Source organism: Mercenaria mercenaria, chromosome 9 (assembly GCF_021730395.1).
Source record: "Mercenaria mercenaria strain notata chromosome 9, MADL_Memer_1, whole genome shotgun sequence".
NCBI classification, from domain to species: domain Eukaryota; kingdom Metazoa; phylum Mollusca; class Bivalvia; order Venerida; family Veneridae; genus Mercenaria; species Mercenaria mercenaria.
The window spans coordinates 61811397-61830356 of NC_069369.1; the positions used below are offsets into that span (position 1 = coordinate 61811397).

General features: G+C 34.4%; 1 protein-coding gene across 1 annotated transcript in view; it reads left to right on the forward strand.

Annotated features, from left to right (window-relative positions):
* The window catches only part of LOC123547265 (sulfotransferase 1B1-like), a 134965-nt gene that overhangs the window by 17325 nt on the left and 98680 nt on the right, over positions 1-18960 (forward strand). Inside the window, exons 3-4 of the mRNA XM_053550597.1 lie at positions 17935-18115; positions 18343-18666. Of these exons, the coding sequence (XP_053406572.1) occupies positions 17935-18115; positions 18343-18666 (505 nt within the window). The remainder of the gene's footprint in view (positions 1-17934; positions 18116-18342; positions 18667-18960) is intronic.

Here is an 18960-nt window from a genome sequence, read left to right on the forward strand (position 1 = left end):
AAAATTTTGAAAAGCAATTGAAAAAATTTTGTTTGTTTCTTATATTAAAAGCAAGACCAAAAAAATTTTAATGATCATTTGAGCAGATAAATTTCCCAAAGCATTGTAATTATTTCGGGGGAAAAACTTTTTCAATGACGGAAAATTGTAAGATTTAAAATCTTTTACTGGTTATAGGTGCGATGGGTTTGGTGGGGGTAACTGTTTAGGCGGGAACGAGGTTCCCACCCAGTTACCGCCTAAAAGTTACCCGAGAGCCGGATTTTCCCATTCACCATAACCAGTGACAGAACTTTTTCTTTAACCGATATCAAGATATAAAAAAAAAAATAAATTCGAAAGGCTTTTTTTAGAATATTTTTTTAGCAGGTATTTAAACAAAGGCGGGAAAACAAGTCCGTAAAAAGGGAAAGACGTCATGACGTTTAAAGACAAAAAACAATGTTTTGTTCCGGGTTTGGTTTTACAGTTCCCGGTACGTTATGTTTTTTGATAAAATAACGTGTTTTGAATCGAGAAATATACTATCAGGAAAAAAGAGGAATGTTAAAGGGATTGGATTTTTATTCCGTTTTTCAAAATGAAAATATAAAAATACATAAATCTGTTACTAATTTTTGTTCTATAGTCATTTAAAGCACGAAATTTTCTTACACCCCCCGGGTGAAGTGGGTTTTTCCGCACCGGTAAAAAACCGGAAACCCCCCTGGTTGCAAAAAAACTGCAAATTGTATGATATCAGAAATGTTTTTGTAATTAATAAAATAAAATTTAGATCGCATTTCTTTAATTAAGTGTTCGAACCATATATATATATATATAAAATAAAAAAACTATTCAATATTTACCCTGAAAATTAACATTACATTGAAAAAGACTTTTCACTAACTGGACATACAGATGTAGGAGAATGAAGGTAGGATTTTTTTGAGTTTGAGTGTTGTGGGCCTTCAAGCAAGTTTGACTTACTTAAAAATTAAAAAATTGTAATACCTGAAGGCTATGTCGCGACATATTAAATATCATTCATGATTTAGACACGCAAGTAAAGAAAAGGAAATTTTTTAAAAATCTTCAAAGTTTAACCCAAAAATAATATAAAACAAGTTTTGCAGTCAAAAAACGTTTTCATTAAAAAACACTTGCTGAATCTAAAACGCTAAATGAAAAGTTATACAATACTGTGGAAAAAATGATTTTTAAATGTATAAATGTGTAGTGATCGAATGCCGCAAAGTAGGTTTTTATGCCTTTTTAGTTGTTTGGATCTCATTACATGGTAATATGGGCATAAGTTGCAGTGTCATTGAATTTGTGAAATAAAATAGGAATAAAAAGCACCTGATAACTCCATTCGAATAATAGAAACAGACATCAGCCTCATACTGTAAATGAAATGGTTTAATGGAAGATGTGAAATTCAAAAGATTGCCTGAAGACAGCGTCTTGTAGAAATGGGAAATGCATTTAGCTACTTTTATACCACGAAGAGTAGCGAAACAATTTTCCGATTTAAAATTTAAACCTCTTTCGGTCAGCAGTGTGGAGTCTAATTACACGCTTATACACTTACCATTGCTACATTATATGGAAGCGTCCTGGTGCCAGCAGAGAGATTTAAATTTGTCTTACGTACGACTTACTATCTCCTACGTAGGAGTTTTTATCTCCTACGTAGGACATAGTATCTCCTACGTAGGACTTAGTATCTCCTACGTAGGACTTAGTATCTCCTACGTAGTACTTAATATCTCCTACGTAGGACATAGTATCTCCTACGTAGGACTTAATATCTCCTACGTAGGAGATATTAAGTACTACGTAGGAGTTAGTATCTCCTACGTAGGACTTAGTATCTCCTACGTAGTACTTAATATCTCCTACGTAGGACTTAGTATCTCCTACGTAGGACATAGTATCTCCTACGTAGTACTTAGTATCTCCTACGTAGGACTTAGTATCTCCTACGTAGGACATAGTATCTCCTACGTAGGACTTAGTAACTCATACGTAAGGGTTCCTATTTTGGGGCGCTGCAGCGTTCTGTGGTCCTACTCGCGTTTCCGGTACATGTGTTAATTGGACATTGCTGGTTGACTTTTTAATTGCGTGCTGATAAATGGCATTTATTGCAATATTTGATTTTTCTAAACTATTTATATTTTTGTATTTTATGTGTTGTCTCGAGAAGGGGCTTAAATAAATAACTTTTCATTGCAATCAGTGAAATTATCTCTTAACCACTGTTTCTAACCAATAACAAAGAATGAATTTATATAGACCTGATTGCATGACATGGTTATCAATGTTCTATAACATTTAGTTAGTTTCAACTAGTCAATTATTCTTTTATCTAGTCTGATCAAACAAAATTGTAAATGTTATTTCGCATGAAATTAGCTCTAGCCCCTACTGTGAAGAGCGATAAAGGGGAATAAATCATGTTTACCAAGTTACTCGTCCTTAATTTCTTCTCTCTAGGCATACACTTAACAAAACAAAGATAACAAGATTTAATGACTGAAACCTACAAATTCCGTGATATGCGGTAATTAAAAGATTTACTGTCAAAAAATGCTTCACTGTATTTAAATACTATTCTATTCTTCCTCTTTTTCACAACATATACAATATATAGAAGATACACACACCATGTTAAAGAAAACAAAACCGTCCGACCACAAGTTGATTTGACATTAGTTTTTCGGAACACTATAGACTCGCATCAGTCGTTAGAGTCATTAAATGTAAAGCACTTTCCTCTCTGATACCACTTTCTGAAAAAAATTCAATACCTCTTACCTCTGACTCTAACGACTGGACAAATGCGATCTGAGCTAGGCAGTTTTCATCCCAGCTATAATAATCACCAACTCATTAGAGATCATTGCAAATGTGTTCATGATGTAACATAACCCTTGATTGACTCCTGTGCCATCCTTTATGACCTTCACAGTCTGTGTAATGAAGTGCTTGCCAATGAATACCTTTTATTACCAGATGAATGGGAGAGGTGTTAATGAACTTTATACTTAATAAACTTCATAAATGTGTCATCTTTAATATGCAAATAGAGTAGAAATGAGTGTTTGAAACAAAAAAGTATCAATCGTTTATTATCATGTTAAATCATGCTTTAGATGCAGTTACAGTAATTTCCTGTAACTAGTTAAATTAAATTAATGCTTGACCTGAATGTAGAAAAAGAAAATTGAGCCGTGCCATGAGAAAACCAACATAGTGGCTTTGTGACCAGCATGGATCCAGACCAGCCTGTGCATCCGCACAGTCTGGTCAGGATTCATGCTGTTCACTAATGGTCTCTAATTGCAATAGGCTTTAAAAGCGAACAGTGTGGATCCTGACCAGACTGCGCGGATGCTCAGGCTGGTCTGGATCCATGCTGGTCGCAAAGCCACTATGTTGGTTTTCTCATGGCGCAGCTCAAATGATGATAACACCTAATAAATATTGATTATTAAAGGCACTGTCCTTGAGATCATACGACAACAGAAAAAAGAGAAATTTTAGGTACCAGTATCAAGAAATTAAAATACCGCTTAAGAAAGCTTTGTATTAATTGCTGACAGATTATATGTTATTGAACCACATGACAACTAGCTGTCTTAACTATCTTTTACACTGGAAATTGAAAAGCGTTTGTAACATTTTACTGAGGTAAACTGCCTAATTATTAAATATCTACATTCAAGGGTCATTGTATACATATGCCTCCGTGGTGTATATTGTTAAAGACAGCAGGAAAATTTTCATTGCCGTGGCGGCCCGGGTTGGATTCCCGGCTCTGGCATCTTTTTTCCTTGATTGAGTAGATTAAGGATAGTTTAGAAACAAAAAATCGAATTTTAATGTCCATAGTATGTATGACCGAACTTCAATTTTAAAGAAAGACCATTTTTAGCCAAAATTTGTAGGTCAGTGCCTTTATTGAGAGAAAGTTTATTAATCAAATCACACAATCGGTCAAAACAATAACTTGCGGTAATTATATTTAGTAACTTTCATGATATACTTTAATCATACTTTTGAATTCTCTACATAATTTCAAGAGAGGCCTCCATAGCCGAATGGTAAAGGTTCGAAACCTCACATGACATGTTTCAATTCTTCATGCTCATAAACTGCCCGGTTGGCTAATGGAATGTCGGCGGCTGTAACCTGATGTCTGCCCATGCCTGGAGCAATGCCTAGATGTGCACCTTGTGGGTAGCGCAGTGTGACTATACCCAAACTACACTGTCCCCCCCAAAAAACAAAAAAAAACACAAAAAATACAACAACAAAAAACAACAACAACAAAATAAAATGTTCAAAACTATCTATTAAAACAAATTTATTGACTACTTCATCTGTCAAATTCAGAACTTGGTAAAATGTGTCTTTAATTCATACTTACGAAGTTTGTGTGAGACATTGAAAGAAGGGAGATGTTTAATTATTTACAAATATGTAATCTACCGGTATCAGATAATCAGATAATCCTTACTAAATAATAGTACACACGAGTATATTGTTCCACTGCGCATGCTTGAGAGTCTTTTAGTCAGTGACATACGTACGAGTTACTAACTGCTACGTAGGAGATACTAAGTCCTACGTAGGAGATACTAACTCCTACGTAGTACTTAATATCTCCTACGTAGGAGATACTATGTCCTACGTAGGAGATATTAAGTACTACGTAGGAGATACTAAGTCCTACGTAGGAGATACTAAGTCCTACGTAGGAGATACTATGTCCTACGTAGGAGATATTAACTCCTACGTAGGAGATAGTAAGTCGTACGTATGACAAATTTAAATCTCTCTGCTGGCACCAGGACGCTTCCATAACATTACATACAATGTATTGTTCAAGATTGTAAGATACTACACTATGCACCTACCTCTCACATGTACATGTAATTACAGTGTTAAAACCAAGATGTTGTAAAAGTTGCCAATCGTTAGTTAAAAACTGATATAACTTAAGACTTAAAATTACATTAAAGCTCAATCTCGACCTTTCTCAGCTAGAACTGGGCACTGGCGCCAGATCAGAAAGAAAATGCCTCTGTACATGTTATACCCTACCCCTAGGTATTCTATAAGAACCATGGTCATGAAGGGGAAAATTTACTAACCCGTTTCAATCGCGCATTTCATACTTAAAACATGCAGTTCGGTAAATGTGTACTATGGATATCAAACAAGTTGTAATTTATCTTCCATTGTGTACTGGTCACATTTCTTCAGTACATCTTATCTTAGAAAAACAACGCGTAGTTTATAGTTAGTTCAACGTTACACAGAAAACTTGCTTGACCTTCCCTGGTGAAGTTCCGTTCTAGATTACAAAACCATTCTGATTGGCTGTTGTGAAAATGTATGTCAATCGTCATTTTACTACACGTGTTCACTAAAATGTGAAAATGCAGCATAAATGTGCAAAATGAATAAAATAAACAGAACAGATGCAGACCAATGTACCATTTCAAATTAAAGATCATATACAAGATGAATTTCATTCAACATTTCCAGTTTTAGTGTAAAATTGTAATTATTTTTTAATTCTGTTTTTGTTTGTTTACATTTCGCCGAACATGTGCACACTGCCGTGACCTCTAGACCGGATGTTCATTAGGGAGGGTCAAGCAAGGTTTTTCTGTAATGTTGACGAAACCATAAAATATGTTGATAATCCCAGCAATATGGAATATTGAGACAAGGTGATTGGTGCACGATGGAAGATAAATTATCGCTTGTTCAATATACTAGGTACCCATTCACCGAACTGCGCGTTGAAGTTGAGAAATTTACGATTGAAACGGGTTAGTATGTTTTCCCGTTCATGACCATGGTTCTTATAGAATACCTAGGGGTAGGGTATAACATGTACAGAGGCATTTTCTTTCTGATCTGGCGCCAGTGGAACTGGGTTTAATTCTATCAAATATCGAAAGAAGCAATAAAACAGATCAGGCCAGGGTATGAGGCTAGTGTCAATGTCTGCGCATATATTAGTAAACTGTATTTTTGTAGACACTATCAGACCTCGACGTTTCAGTCGTTCAGTTAAGACGTTCCACTTTTTAATGAAATTTATTAGCAAGTGCAGTGAGTGATAAAACACTTCTGTTGCATATGCATATCTGAAACTCTGGGATACGGTCAAAATAAATGTTTTATATTTGCTTAATGCAGATTTTGGTACTCCTAGTCCTACAGCTTAGTAAATATTTCACAACTGTAATTCATTTAATAATTTCTACTGTAGACCTTTATTTCACTGTAAATGTTCATTTTGCTTAAATGTAGATGATACCATACTGGTTAATACCAACAAAAGTTTTACCACTATCACAAGAAATGGATGTCAGGTTAACATAATCTGATATCCTTTCATCGTCGTTTCATGATTCAGACACGCCAGAAAAGAAAATTTAGTATTACTTTCAAAAGATTTATAAGATATAATACTGAATCAAGTTACCGGTCAAAAATGTCTACTGTCTGTATCAAAATAACAGTATCATATGTTATCAGATACATTTGCGTCATAATCTAGACGCCGCTAAATGCAAAAAAGTATCTAAAATACTACGAAAAAGATGATGAAACTGCTTCAAATGTAAATAGCGAAATGCATACCCATAAGGTAAGACTTTTTTTAGTTGCTTGGATCTCATCACTTGGTAATATGGGCATAAGTTGCAGTGTCATTGCATTTGTAAAACAAAATGAGAGAAAAAGGCTCCTAATAACTGCGTACGAATAATATAAACAGAAAGAAACCATAATACTGTAAATGTAAGGTAATTCAAAAATAGCAGGAAAAAACAGTGTATTATACCAATGAGAGACGTATTTAGCTACTTTTATTCCAAAGAGCGTGACAGAATAAGTTTCCAGTCAAATTTAGACTTTAAATGATCAATAGCAAAACTCTTTCGGTCAGATGTGTTGAGTCTAATGATAACTTCTTGTTACTCGTTTACCCTTACCATGAATTGCTTCAAAATTGTACTCGTGAGTATTTTATACGAATAAAAATTTATATATTTATCATACTAGAAAAATTATATTCCTGTAGTACACTTTAAGTCTTACAGCTTTAACTACATTTGTATATCCATAGGCCCCATGTGGTTCTGGGACGATATGTGTATTAAAAGAATTGGAACCACTGCCTTACCCTTGCATGATCGTAAGAGACGACTAATAGGGTCTTAACACTTGGTTTTGCTGTAACTCTGTGATTCAAGCAGGTATGCAAATTTTGATTCCATACCTCATTTTTTTATTTCAATGTAAATGAGATGTGAAACCAAAATTTGTAGTCCTGTTTGGCGCCATATACCTATACTGTGTTGGTGCGCCGTAAAACCGAAAAAAAAAATTTTGTTTGTTTGTTTTGGGTTTAACGCCGTTTTTCAACAGTATTTCAGTTATGTAACGGTGGGCAGTTAACCTAACCAGTGTTCCTGGATTCTGTACCAGTACAAACCTGTTCTCCGCAAGTAACTGCCAACTTCCCCACATGAATCAGAGGTGGAGGACTAATGATTTCAGACACAATGTCGTTTATCAAATAGTCACGGAGAACACACGCCCCGCTTGAGGATCGAACTCGCGACCCCGCGATCCGTAGACCGACGCTCTACCTACTGAGCTAAGCGGGTTGAAAAAAAAAAAAAATATATATATATATATATATATAGTGCCTGTCTAAAACAATACTAGTTTAAACTTTGATCTTCCCTATTCAGTTTCAAATAAGCTCCAGTATTGTAGTATCAGCCGAAGTGTTGCCCATAAGTATATCAAAACAATGTCTTAGTATTTTTTATTCGGCACAATAGAATAGTCAGTTTGCGAAGCTTCTTGACTGGCTACTTAATAATTAATGCCTTAAGTGACCGCTAAAGCAAAATGTACTATATACGTCTATCACAGTTCAACATAAATGTCCTTTATATGTGATAAAATAGGCCTGTTAAACCAACCAAATAGCTATTTTTAAACATTCACAAGGACTGCATTTTTCATTCGGGAAACATTCGGATCCCGAATTAGTATTCGCATCCCTCCCATCGTCATTTCGTACTTGGGCACTTATAGCAGGAGCAATGATTTACGGAACCTCGGGATCGGGAGGTAGGGGCACTAGAAAAGTTTACATACCTACGTTTTCTAGCTACTTTATGTCTAATTTCCTACAATATAAATCGTTTTTCCCAAACTAATTCATTTCAAAGTATGGTTAAGGTTCAAAATAAATCGATGAATTTGTTGGTGCCGAAAGCAAAATCATTTGAAACTTAATGATTTATCATTATAGTTTATATGTATTTCATTTTTATCAAAATATCATTGATGGAGAACGGCGCAGTTTATTTTCATTTATTTTGAAGAATATTAAGCGCGAAATTCTTGTTGAAGCAGACGATAGGTAGAACATGTGGTATCGTGAGCAATTGATGAAACTCCATTTATGCTGTAATCATTAATTAATATGGATTTGAATGTTCTTTTCAACCTAATGAAGTTTTATTTTAATTTCACGCAGCAAACAATTTGTTAAAACGCATTTTGCTCTTACCGGCCTCTGTGGCAAGTTATACTGATATCCAGTCTTTGTAGCAACATCCTTATCATTGTATGAAAGAAGATTCTTTTATAGAAAACTAATGTCCTTTTCAGCATGAGAGCAACATTAGACGGAACTTTGATTTTAGGGAAAATTGTTTGAACATTTTTACATTTAATTTTACTCGTATGAGATAAATCAGCAGCTCCATCAAGAAGAATATTATAGACATACACCTCTCAAAAAGTAAGTCCTGTGTTGCATCCGAGACCTCCATCGCAAGAGAGACATTACAAACGAACCATAAATCGGTATTAGTACCCGGGGTAGATCGCGGATTTCTCTTTAATATAAAAACAGCGCAACAAAGTGTGTTTTTCATATCATATATCCTATATTTGGGGGAGCCCCCACAAACCCTCCTGGAGGGTGGGACACAACTGTCCTAATTAATGCCTGTCGGGGCTTTCCCTTTACCATTCAAATTTACCTAACAACCACGAACAAACGCACATACTCGTTTGCCTCGGTAAAATTTAGTCTCTCGCTACGGTCATGTATAGTGTAATTATTCGTGATATTAAGAAAATGGCGGAAACTAGTTTAATAAGTTAAAATGAAATAATAGTGCCTCAGTTCGGTTATGCCTTTTAAGATGGTGACTCAAAACATATCCTTTTCATGCCCCAAGCATCTACTGATGCGGGAGGCATATTGTGATTGTCCTGTCCGCCCGTTCGTCCGTCCGTCCTAACGAGGTTAACCAAATGGGATCGTTTCGTCTAGCATCAATACCCCTTACTAGAATGACTTGATACTAATGCAGATGTAACCTGTGACCATTCCTCATCTTCAAACATCACCTGACCTCAGTTTAACCTTGACCTTGACCTCATTTGGACTTAGGTTGCTTTATATGGGCCATCTCTTGGTTAACCAAATGGGACCGTTTCGTCTAGCATTAACACCCCTTACAAGAATGAATTGATACTAATACAGATGTAAACTGTGACCATTCCTCATCTTCAGACATCACCTGACCTCAGTTTGACCTTGACCTTGACCTCATTTTGGACTTAGGTGCAAAATCTATCGACAAGGATGCCACTGCGGGTATCAAGCGTTTATTGAACGCAGCTCCTTGTTTCTCATAATCTTGGCACAAAAACAGGGAGGCACCGGCCTCCCTGTGCCTCAGTGTAGCTACGGGCCTGCATGGTAATTCAAACCCTACCCTTTAGCAAGTATATTATATGCTAAATGTGTGTGGAAATGCAAACATTTACATATTTTTGCCGTGTGCTCCAGTTGATAATCACATTTGGACATGCACAGAAGACCGCTCCAGCTCTACCCCTGTGAAAAGGATTCATGAACTTCATGAATTTATTCATAAACAATTCATGAAATAGTTCATGAATAAATATTCATGAGAATCAAAATTTATGTTTCATGAATTTCGATATTCATGAACTTGTTCATAAATTCATGAAGTTCATGAACCTTTTTCACAGGGATGCAGTGAGCAACATTGATAATATTTTAATACAATACAGCTTACAGTATCTTGATATTATAGAGCTTATAGTAAGCCAACAGTATTTTGATGCCATACAGTTTTTTGTGCCCCCCAATGAGTGGTGGGGAGAATATAGATTTGCTCTTGTCCGTCCGTCCGTCCGTCCTTCCTCCGTCCATCCGTCCGTCCTTCCGTCCTTCCGAAAATGTTGTGTCACGTCTAGCTCCAAAAGTATTTGACCTAGAGTCACAAAACTTTACAGGAATGTTGATCAGCATGTGTCGTTGTGCACCTGGGGTTTCGCGTCCGGATTCATTCAGTAATGTAGGAGTTATGACCCCTGACTTTGTAAAAATTGGTCATTTTAGTGTTGTGTCGCGTCTAGCTCCAAAAGTATTTGACGTAGAGTCACAAAACTTTACAGGAATGTTGGTCAGCATGTGTAGTTGTGCACCTGGGGTTTCGCGTCCGGATTTATTCAGTTGTGTAGGAGTTATGGCCTCTGACTTAGTAAAAAATTGGCCATTTTAATGTTGTGTCGCACGTAGCTCCAAAAGTATTCGACCTAGAGTCACTAAAGTTTACAGGAATGTTGATCAACATGCGCAATTGTGCACCTGGGGTTTCGCGTCCGGATTCATTCAGTATTGTAGGAGTTATGACCCCTGACTCATTTTGTTTTTTAAGTTTTTTCATTACACAAGACCAGACTTCTTGTCCAGGCTTACTCAAAAAAAAAGTTTGTGAAACATGTATGTTAAAATGTACTTGACCTAGAATCATAAAATGTTATAGAATTGTTTTAAAGCCTGTGAAGTGTTCTCTTTAGGATTTTACTCAGCTAGGCCAGAGTTAGGGCTAACTAAGTGAAAAATACACAATAGGTTCTTAAGTTTGTGCTGCATCTTAAAAATTATTTAACCTGAGTCATAAAACCATGTTACAGTGGCAGGAGGGGGGCACCTGTGTCCTATGGACACACATCTAGTTTTCTTTTCATTTTTAAATCATTTTGTGTGTCATTAAAGCTGCAAAATAGTTTGAAAATCTTAAAGTCTTACGTTTTACCATTGAAAAGACAGTGGGTGGAGTAATTATGTCAACATGTAAGAATGAAAGAGATTTGTTAGTGACATTTATGCCTATATAATACTGACATCACTTTGCATTCATATTAACCTGTAAGACCTGAAATCCCTGTATCATTAAGTGGGATATTATATGTTTTATAAAGTACCACCATTTTTTCAATATGATAAAATTTCAGAAATGCTTGGTGAAGAAAATGCCCTATAAAATTAAAACGAATTCGGTGACCTGTGTTTTTTCTTCTGTTGTTTGTCTTGGAAACTAATGTTCTTTAAGCTCACAGACTATGAAAAAATTCTTAACGTTAGAAAAAATTCGTTCCTACATCCTTAACGTCAAGGACACCCAGATCACAGGACGACCCCGTCAATCCTAGACCACGTTTTCTAACAACCAGTACCATATTTAGAGTTTGTTTGTTTGTTTTGGGTTTAACGCCTTCTTTCAACAGTTATTTCAGTTATGTAATGACGGGCAGTAAACCTAACCAGTGTTCCTGGATTCTGTATCAATACAAACCTGTTCTCCGCAAGGAACTGCCGACTTCCCCACATGGATCAGAGATGGAGGACGAATGATTTCAGACACAATGTCTTTTATCAAATCGTCACTGAGAACATACACCCTGCACACACATTTTATGCCATTGATATAGGATAATTATGACCATTTAATATTACTATGTGCAGGAAGTAGTGTATATTTTGTAACTGAATATGTAGACATGGAATCCGGGGTCTAGATATTTTAAACAATTGAAACTGTCGTAAGAAGTAAAATTGCATCGACTGCTCATTGCAGGTAGTTTTTATCAAATTATTACTAAGTTCTTAAGGCAAGATGTGTTTATGGCGATTTTAATGTTATTATTTAAATTTTTCTCGTATTATTTTATTCAATTTAGATATCTCGGATTGAAGACTTTTCTATCTGCGTGTGTAATTTTCCTTCTTACGCTGTATATGCACTTTAGTTACTTATGAAAATATAGTTTGTCGCACTTGTTTATACACAGGCACGTATCTGGTTATTAAGTATTCGTGTATCTGGTTATTAAGGAGGTAGGATACCTTGTTACAAGGGTAAATTCATATTAGTTGAACCGCAGCATGTTTTTGTATTTCGTGTAATATGAAGTTTTAACTGCTACAATCTCAATTTCGTTTGTCTCTGTCCCTTCAAGTTCAATTTTTATCCAGGTTTGAAGAACATGACCCTCCAAAGGTATTTCATATTGAAAGAAGAAGGAAAATACGGATATTTAACACTTTTCAGTGTATTTTAGTTTCATTGATATCCGTAGAAGTCTGCATAATTGATAATTGTACTGGTATGCACGTTATCTTTCTAATATAAGCTTAAAATGTATATGTCGCGGGGCTCGTGTTTCCATGGTAACGCATTTTCTCTCATTTTTAAACAACTATGTATAAAAATAGGGGTTTTCGACGGCTTCAGTGCCATTCTGTTAATGACCAACATGAAATATTTGGGTAATATTATTAGCAAAATACCAAGCACTTTACATGGTACCCTATTTTTCTTAAATTTTAAAGTAACCATGGCAACAGAGATGTTTAAAATAGCTTATATCTTGCTTTTTGTCGTAATTTCTTTAAAAAAAATATTGAATAAGATTATCTTTCTAGTTGATGTAGCTTTAAAACATATTATTTCTAACGTAGGTTACATTTTCGTGTTATTTGCATTTATTTAAACAAATTTCACAGCTTAGACTACTTACAGCAGTACCCCTCGTCTGTCATTTTTCATGGAAAAATCGTTCAACGTGCTGCTATTATTCTCATGGATATTGTTGAAATGAAAATAAAAAGCCGAAGCTGTGTTTCTTAAATAGACCAGTGTCAACGCTTTTGAATTTTACATTTAGATACATAGGTCACGGGCTTCGTTTCCATGGTGACATCAATTCAATTCAAGAAGCCACAATTTTCTACTGAAATTTGAACAATTTTAGATTTTAGTTTTAGTATGTTAGTAACAAATTATCAATGGAACCTGAAAAATAGGTATTACAAATCAACTGCTAGACTTTTTATTTGAAATGGCCGTAACAAGTAACCTTTCACCCAACTATATTCCAAATAACATTGGTTGCCATCATCCATTTTCTTACATTCCGCATAACATTTCAATATAAACTACATAAAAGAAGCAAAATATGATTATTATTCAGAGTAAAAGACTCATAAAAAATATTTCAGCAAATAATGATTATTTGAAAATAGTTAAAATAAAGAAAATGTACAGAATTACGTACTTTCAAGATAAAAGCTATTAATTTAGAGCGGTAACTGACACGTAACGTCATGACGTCAATGACGTCATTTTAAGGCAACATTGTTTTGAAGCGTTTCTGAAGGAATTTATTCATTATTTCTGCATTATTAAACCATAAAGCATCAGATCGAAGACAAGTTCATGATTTGTTTTCAGAAGAATGAATATACAAACACATTTAGTTTGTCGTAAACGTCGTCGTAAATCGTCACATTAGCTTCCGGTTGGACATGCGCACATACAAATATGAAGGTAACCTACCTCCTTAAGTATGCATTTGCATAAATATTATACGAACTCTAGCCAGTACAGCGAAACCACACATTTGCCGGTTACAGTGAAAAGTCAATCTCAAACGGCAAACACACTTTAAAATGTCAGTAAGGACCTGTTAATAACTTATCAGAAATATCATACGAACTGATGCTGTGTACTAAATAGTAAGTAAGTAAATAAACAATTCTACAGATTAATATAATTTATGAATATCAAATTAGGGAGTTCAGTTTCATTACTAGTATTTCAGGTTTTATTGATTGATGGCGTTGATCCTTGTTAGTTTTTCTCTCTTCAAAGGCAACGGGTATATTTGCCTATATTTTGTTCATTATGTTTTGGTTGCCGATTATACATATGAGCATTTTTGTTTCTTTATCAATATCGTGTCTGTTGTTACCATAGCGGAAGTCCTGTCCTGTAACTTTTCTGAACAGTCTAGGGATCGGTGCACGATTAAGTAGTTTAAACTCCTCAGTGCGTCTGTTTTGCCTGTATCCGTTCCACGGCGGTGCCAAACCTTCTTTTGTCAGAACAAAACTGCTAAGTATCCCAATGTTCTACGATGATTTAACACATATCAAAGTAAGAATATTAATAACACTTTCAATACAAAGAATTATTATTCCAACCAACAATATAGCATGTTACGAAGTAAAAAGTATGCAAACGTTTGTTTCAGACAATGCTTTTTTGTAGATTATCAAAACAGGACTTTGCGCATATATACTGATATTTGGACACATAATAGAATTAAATTATTTGTTTCAAGACTCCATTTTCTTTTTTCCTTCAGGCACAATAAAACATTTGTTTTTAGATTACATTTCCCCAAGTATTATTTCACGTGACCATACTAATCAGTTTTCGATTTTCGTTCAATTTCTGTTGTCGAGTGAAACTGATTTAAAAGAACTTCAGCAAATAAGCTTTACAAAATCTGATAATATTTATAACTCTTAAAATTGCATGTCGATTTCAATAGCGGTGCAGTGGTTATAAAGCACAAATTTGCCTAATGCTGTACATAGAAGTTCAGTGTATGCTTTACTTTTTATGTTTAATCATGTACAAATCAATATAAACAGTAGGGTTGCAGGTCTTAGAATATGAGAATTCCTGTTGAAGATTTTTTCTTGTTCTTCCTTGTTCATTTTTTTGAGCTTATCATTTAAAGGTTATGAAATATACATTTCCCTCACTTTTCCTGGCACAAGCTTAAGCAAAACTTTAGAATCGTGGAGTTTTGCGCTATAGAAAATGCCGCTTTAGCCGGTGCAAAGGGGCTTGATGTGTGTTTCACTGTTTATGTCCAATCACGAACAATCAGCTATAATTTAGCGAGGTTGCATTTCGTGCTTCTTAGATATCGTCTGATAGAATTTATTATCCATTATAAATGAAATTGAATAAACTGCTCGGTCTCCATTTGAATGCTATTGTCTAAATATTCTGACAGATAAAACCGTGTCTTTGTAGCAAACTCTACAAAATGTTGACAATTCTGTTGAACAATGCTGTTTTTTCTGACGACTAGTACAAAAATAATTGATTTTCGAACATTCGAATTCCTATGCCGAGAAAAACGTATAGGAGGAATGATTGTATTTCGGTTCAATTCAATAATAGACTTTGTAGAAGATTTTGATCAACCAGACTTTGTATAAACTTGTAAGTGACTAAAACCTTGCAAAGTTATGGCACTGTGCACACATTATTTCAACTTTTAGACATCTTGAGATTAATTTCGATAAGGTTTTATTTAGTATAGACAAAATTAGTGTTTTCTATTAAAAAATAGTGGAGTTTTATCTTTATATAATAGTAATGAGTTTTTGTTTATTATTATCCTAGAAAATGGAAGCGACATTGTGATTGCAAGATATCGTATCATTGGGTCGGGTGAAACATTTTATAATTATCTACTGTCAAATCTTTGTATTTAAAATGAGTCACAACTCTGTCTGCCATTTATAATACTATCATAGTGGAATGATTCGGATTTTAATTTGAAATATCATAATGTTATTTCCGTTGACATTAATATCGCCTAGTGCATTTCCGTGGTATATATCGAAAAGGCGTTTGTCCAAAATGCAAATTATTAACATCTAGACAAACGACTCTTACATACATTATTGTTTTGTTTTTTTTTTGTTAATATTAATATAAGTTTTAATTAATGTCTATACAAGTAACTAATTAATAGCGATAATTTAGCTATAGATCCAATGTGGCAAGCTACGTTCTAGCAGTGTAATATTTAGTTTATAATTTTCAGCCTCTGTTTCTCCAGTTGCGTTAGTCGAGTTAAATTGATTAACAAAGGAATAAAGCGGCTTTATATTTGTATCTAGTTTCATCAACAGTGCAGGAAATAAAATGAGTTATCAGTTACTGGAATTACAGGTTTCTAGTTTGATCAGTGTGTTTTGAACTTTCAGTTTGAACTCGTCTAGAGGTGATCTCGTCGTGAATTGGCATCGGCATTATTGCATGCGTTAGTAATCATTTTGTTTAGGATCCATTTTTTTTCATGAGCTATAATTCTTAGAGTTCATACACTGATTTAGTATCATAAGGTGAACCAGTAGCCCCCAAACACATATTTTCTTCTTTTTTTATAAGAATGAAGACCCTTTATCTACATGCATAATAGGACTTCTTTAATATAAGTTTACTTTATGTTCGCCTTATTTGGATACTGTAAGAATTAGCTTCTAAACTTTGAAATACTGATAATTATTTGGTGACTAAGTCAGCCATGAACTATAAATCTCTGACGTATTTTATCAAAATTATGACATTTTTGTACATATAAAATTGGTATTTAACATTTTTAAGGCCCATTATTTTTCAATACCACAACATCAGTTTTTATTTTATTTACATATTCCTCTCTATGGGGCGAGTAAGCAGGTCAAGAACATTTCAAATTGTTAGATTTGTAGTCCCTTTGTGTTAACAGTATTTAGTTAGACAAGAATCATACCTATCTTACAAACATATATCCAGTATCTATCCCTTATTATGCGTTAACACCCGCAGGTGTTGTCCTTGTCTTTTGAAGAAATAAAGTATTTTACTGGATCAGTTGAATTAAGAAATAATTTATAACAATAGAGTGCCTTAACACTATTTATGCACGATGGGCGGTTACACGTCGGGCGTAATAAATTTACGAGGACGTAATTATTTGTACGACGTATTACCGCCCGAGTGTATAAATAGTGTTAAAACACGGTTTTTGCTATAAATTATTTCAATTCTTATATGCCTTTAATCTAAAACAATACATAGACTATAGTAGCGCTCTTTCTTGGTCGCAATAGTAACTTTAACGTCACCGCACGTTAACGTGAAGTCATTCTAGCGTATGCGTGTTTTAACAGAACCAAGCATATTTGAATGATTGAATAAAAGGGTCATTACTTATTATTGTTACGAAAATCACTACGTCAATTTTGTACCCTAAACGTTTGATTTTGACGCTATCTTAAGTATAAAGATAATATTTAATGTCTTTCTTCCAGAAGGATTTCAGAAGTTTGATAGTAAGGTAACTTTAACATTTATTACAGTAATAATAATTATTTCTGTTTTTTTTTTATTTTGCGTTAACTTTAATGTGTATCGACCAACGATGTTACTGAAGGTTAACATCTGGTCAGAGGATGTTTTTCGGCCATCCAATCTTTTTGTTTTGTTATAACTATTAAATAAAGTTGAAATTATACTGTAATAAATTATGTTACTTGTACATCTATAAACTAACTAGTCATTTACATGTATGTTTATCAATGTTAAAATTTCGTAACAGTTACATATTTGTCATGACTCACTATGAACACATAAAATATTTGAGTTGCACTGAAGGCTGATAACACATCAAGGACAAACTTTTAAGATATGTTCGCGAATACAACAGTCTAATATAATTTCACCCACGCTGTTATTCATGTGGTTGTCTTAACAGACTGAACAAAGTGTCCCTGGAGAATTTCAGTTGTAAGGTTGAAAATATAATCTTTAAGAATATCCTTTCAAAACATAGGGCGCAACCATGATAGCAGACTCAGTCTGATTTAGTCTGTACAAGTTTTGTAATGAAATATGTAACAGTCCTCATGTCCCCACTACTATCTTCTTATATTTATAGATCTATAAAATGCCATTGGTGACTTTTAAAGATGCTGGCGGAGACACTATTCGCTTCATGGAGGTAGACGGAACATGTTATCCTTACATTTCACAGATCGACCAGGAAACGGCTATAAGGGCTGCTGCTGGCGCTAAAGCTCGTGACGATGATGTTCTGTTAATAACCTATCCGAAGTCAGGTACTTGTATCTAAATATAATAGTCATTTAGATCTAAGATTAAAATGTTATATTGAAAACATAAAATGGGTTTTGTACGGGGATATTCAACTATTTGATTTTGAAGTTTCAAAATATCAGAGAGAAAAAATATGTTTGTATTTAAAAAAAAAAATAAATGTTGTAAATACTTTCAAAAATTGATAAAAATGTTTAAAGCTTTTGACAAAATGTTTAATATATTTCAGGAACACATTGGATGTGGGAGGTTTTATCAATGTTGAAAATTGGTAAAGCAGAGACTATTCCAAAAGTGAAGCAGACATCTATGATTGAAGCAATTTCCGAAGAAAACTGTGCGTCAATTCCTTCTCCAAGGGTTCTTAATGCACACTTCCGGTTTGATCAAATACCAAAAGATATGAAAGAAAAGAGGACAAAGGTAGTGTTGTGTCATCGAAACCCAAAAGATGTAGCAGTTTCGCTGTATAACCATCACTTTAAAATAAATGCTGTTTTCGACTACAATGGAACATGGGATAACTGGTTTCCCCTTTTCTGCAAGGGAAATGGTATATTTCGTAGTATTTTGAAAAACTCCTATTGTTTTCATGGATGCACATTTATATACATGTATTCACACGTAAATCAGTCTACAGGACAGTCGAAACGTATAAAAATACATAGACTTTACAGTGTAAAGAATATTCACACATGTTTTTCTGTGAAAGGTTTTGTTTTTCTCCGAGTGAGTTTGAGTTTCATATTTTAGCTTTACCATGGCATGCATTCGTTATTTCAATAACTAAACCTACATTACCTTGTTAGTATTTGTGCCTGGTGTTATTTTATGAAATCACTAAATA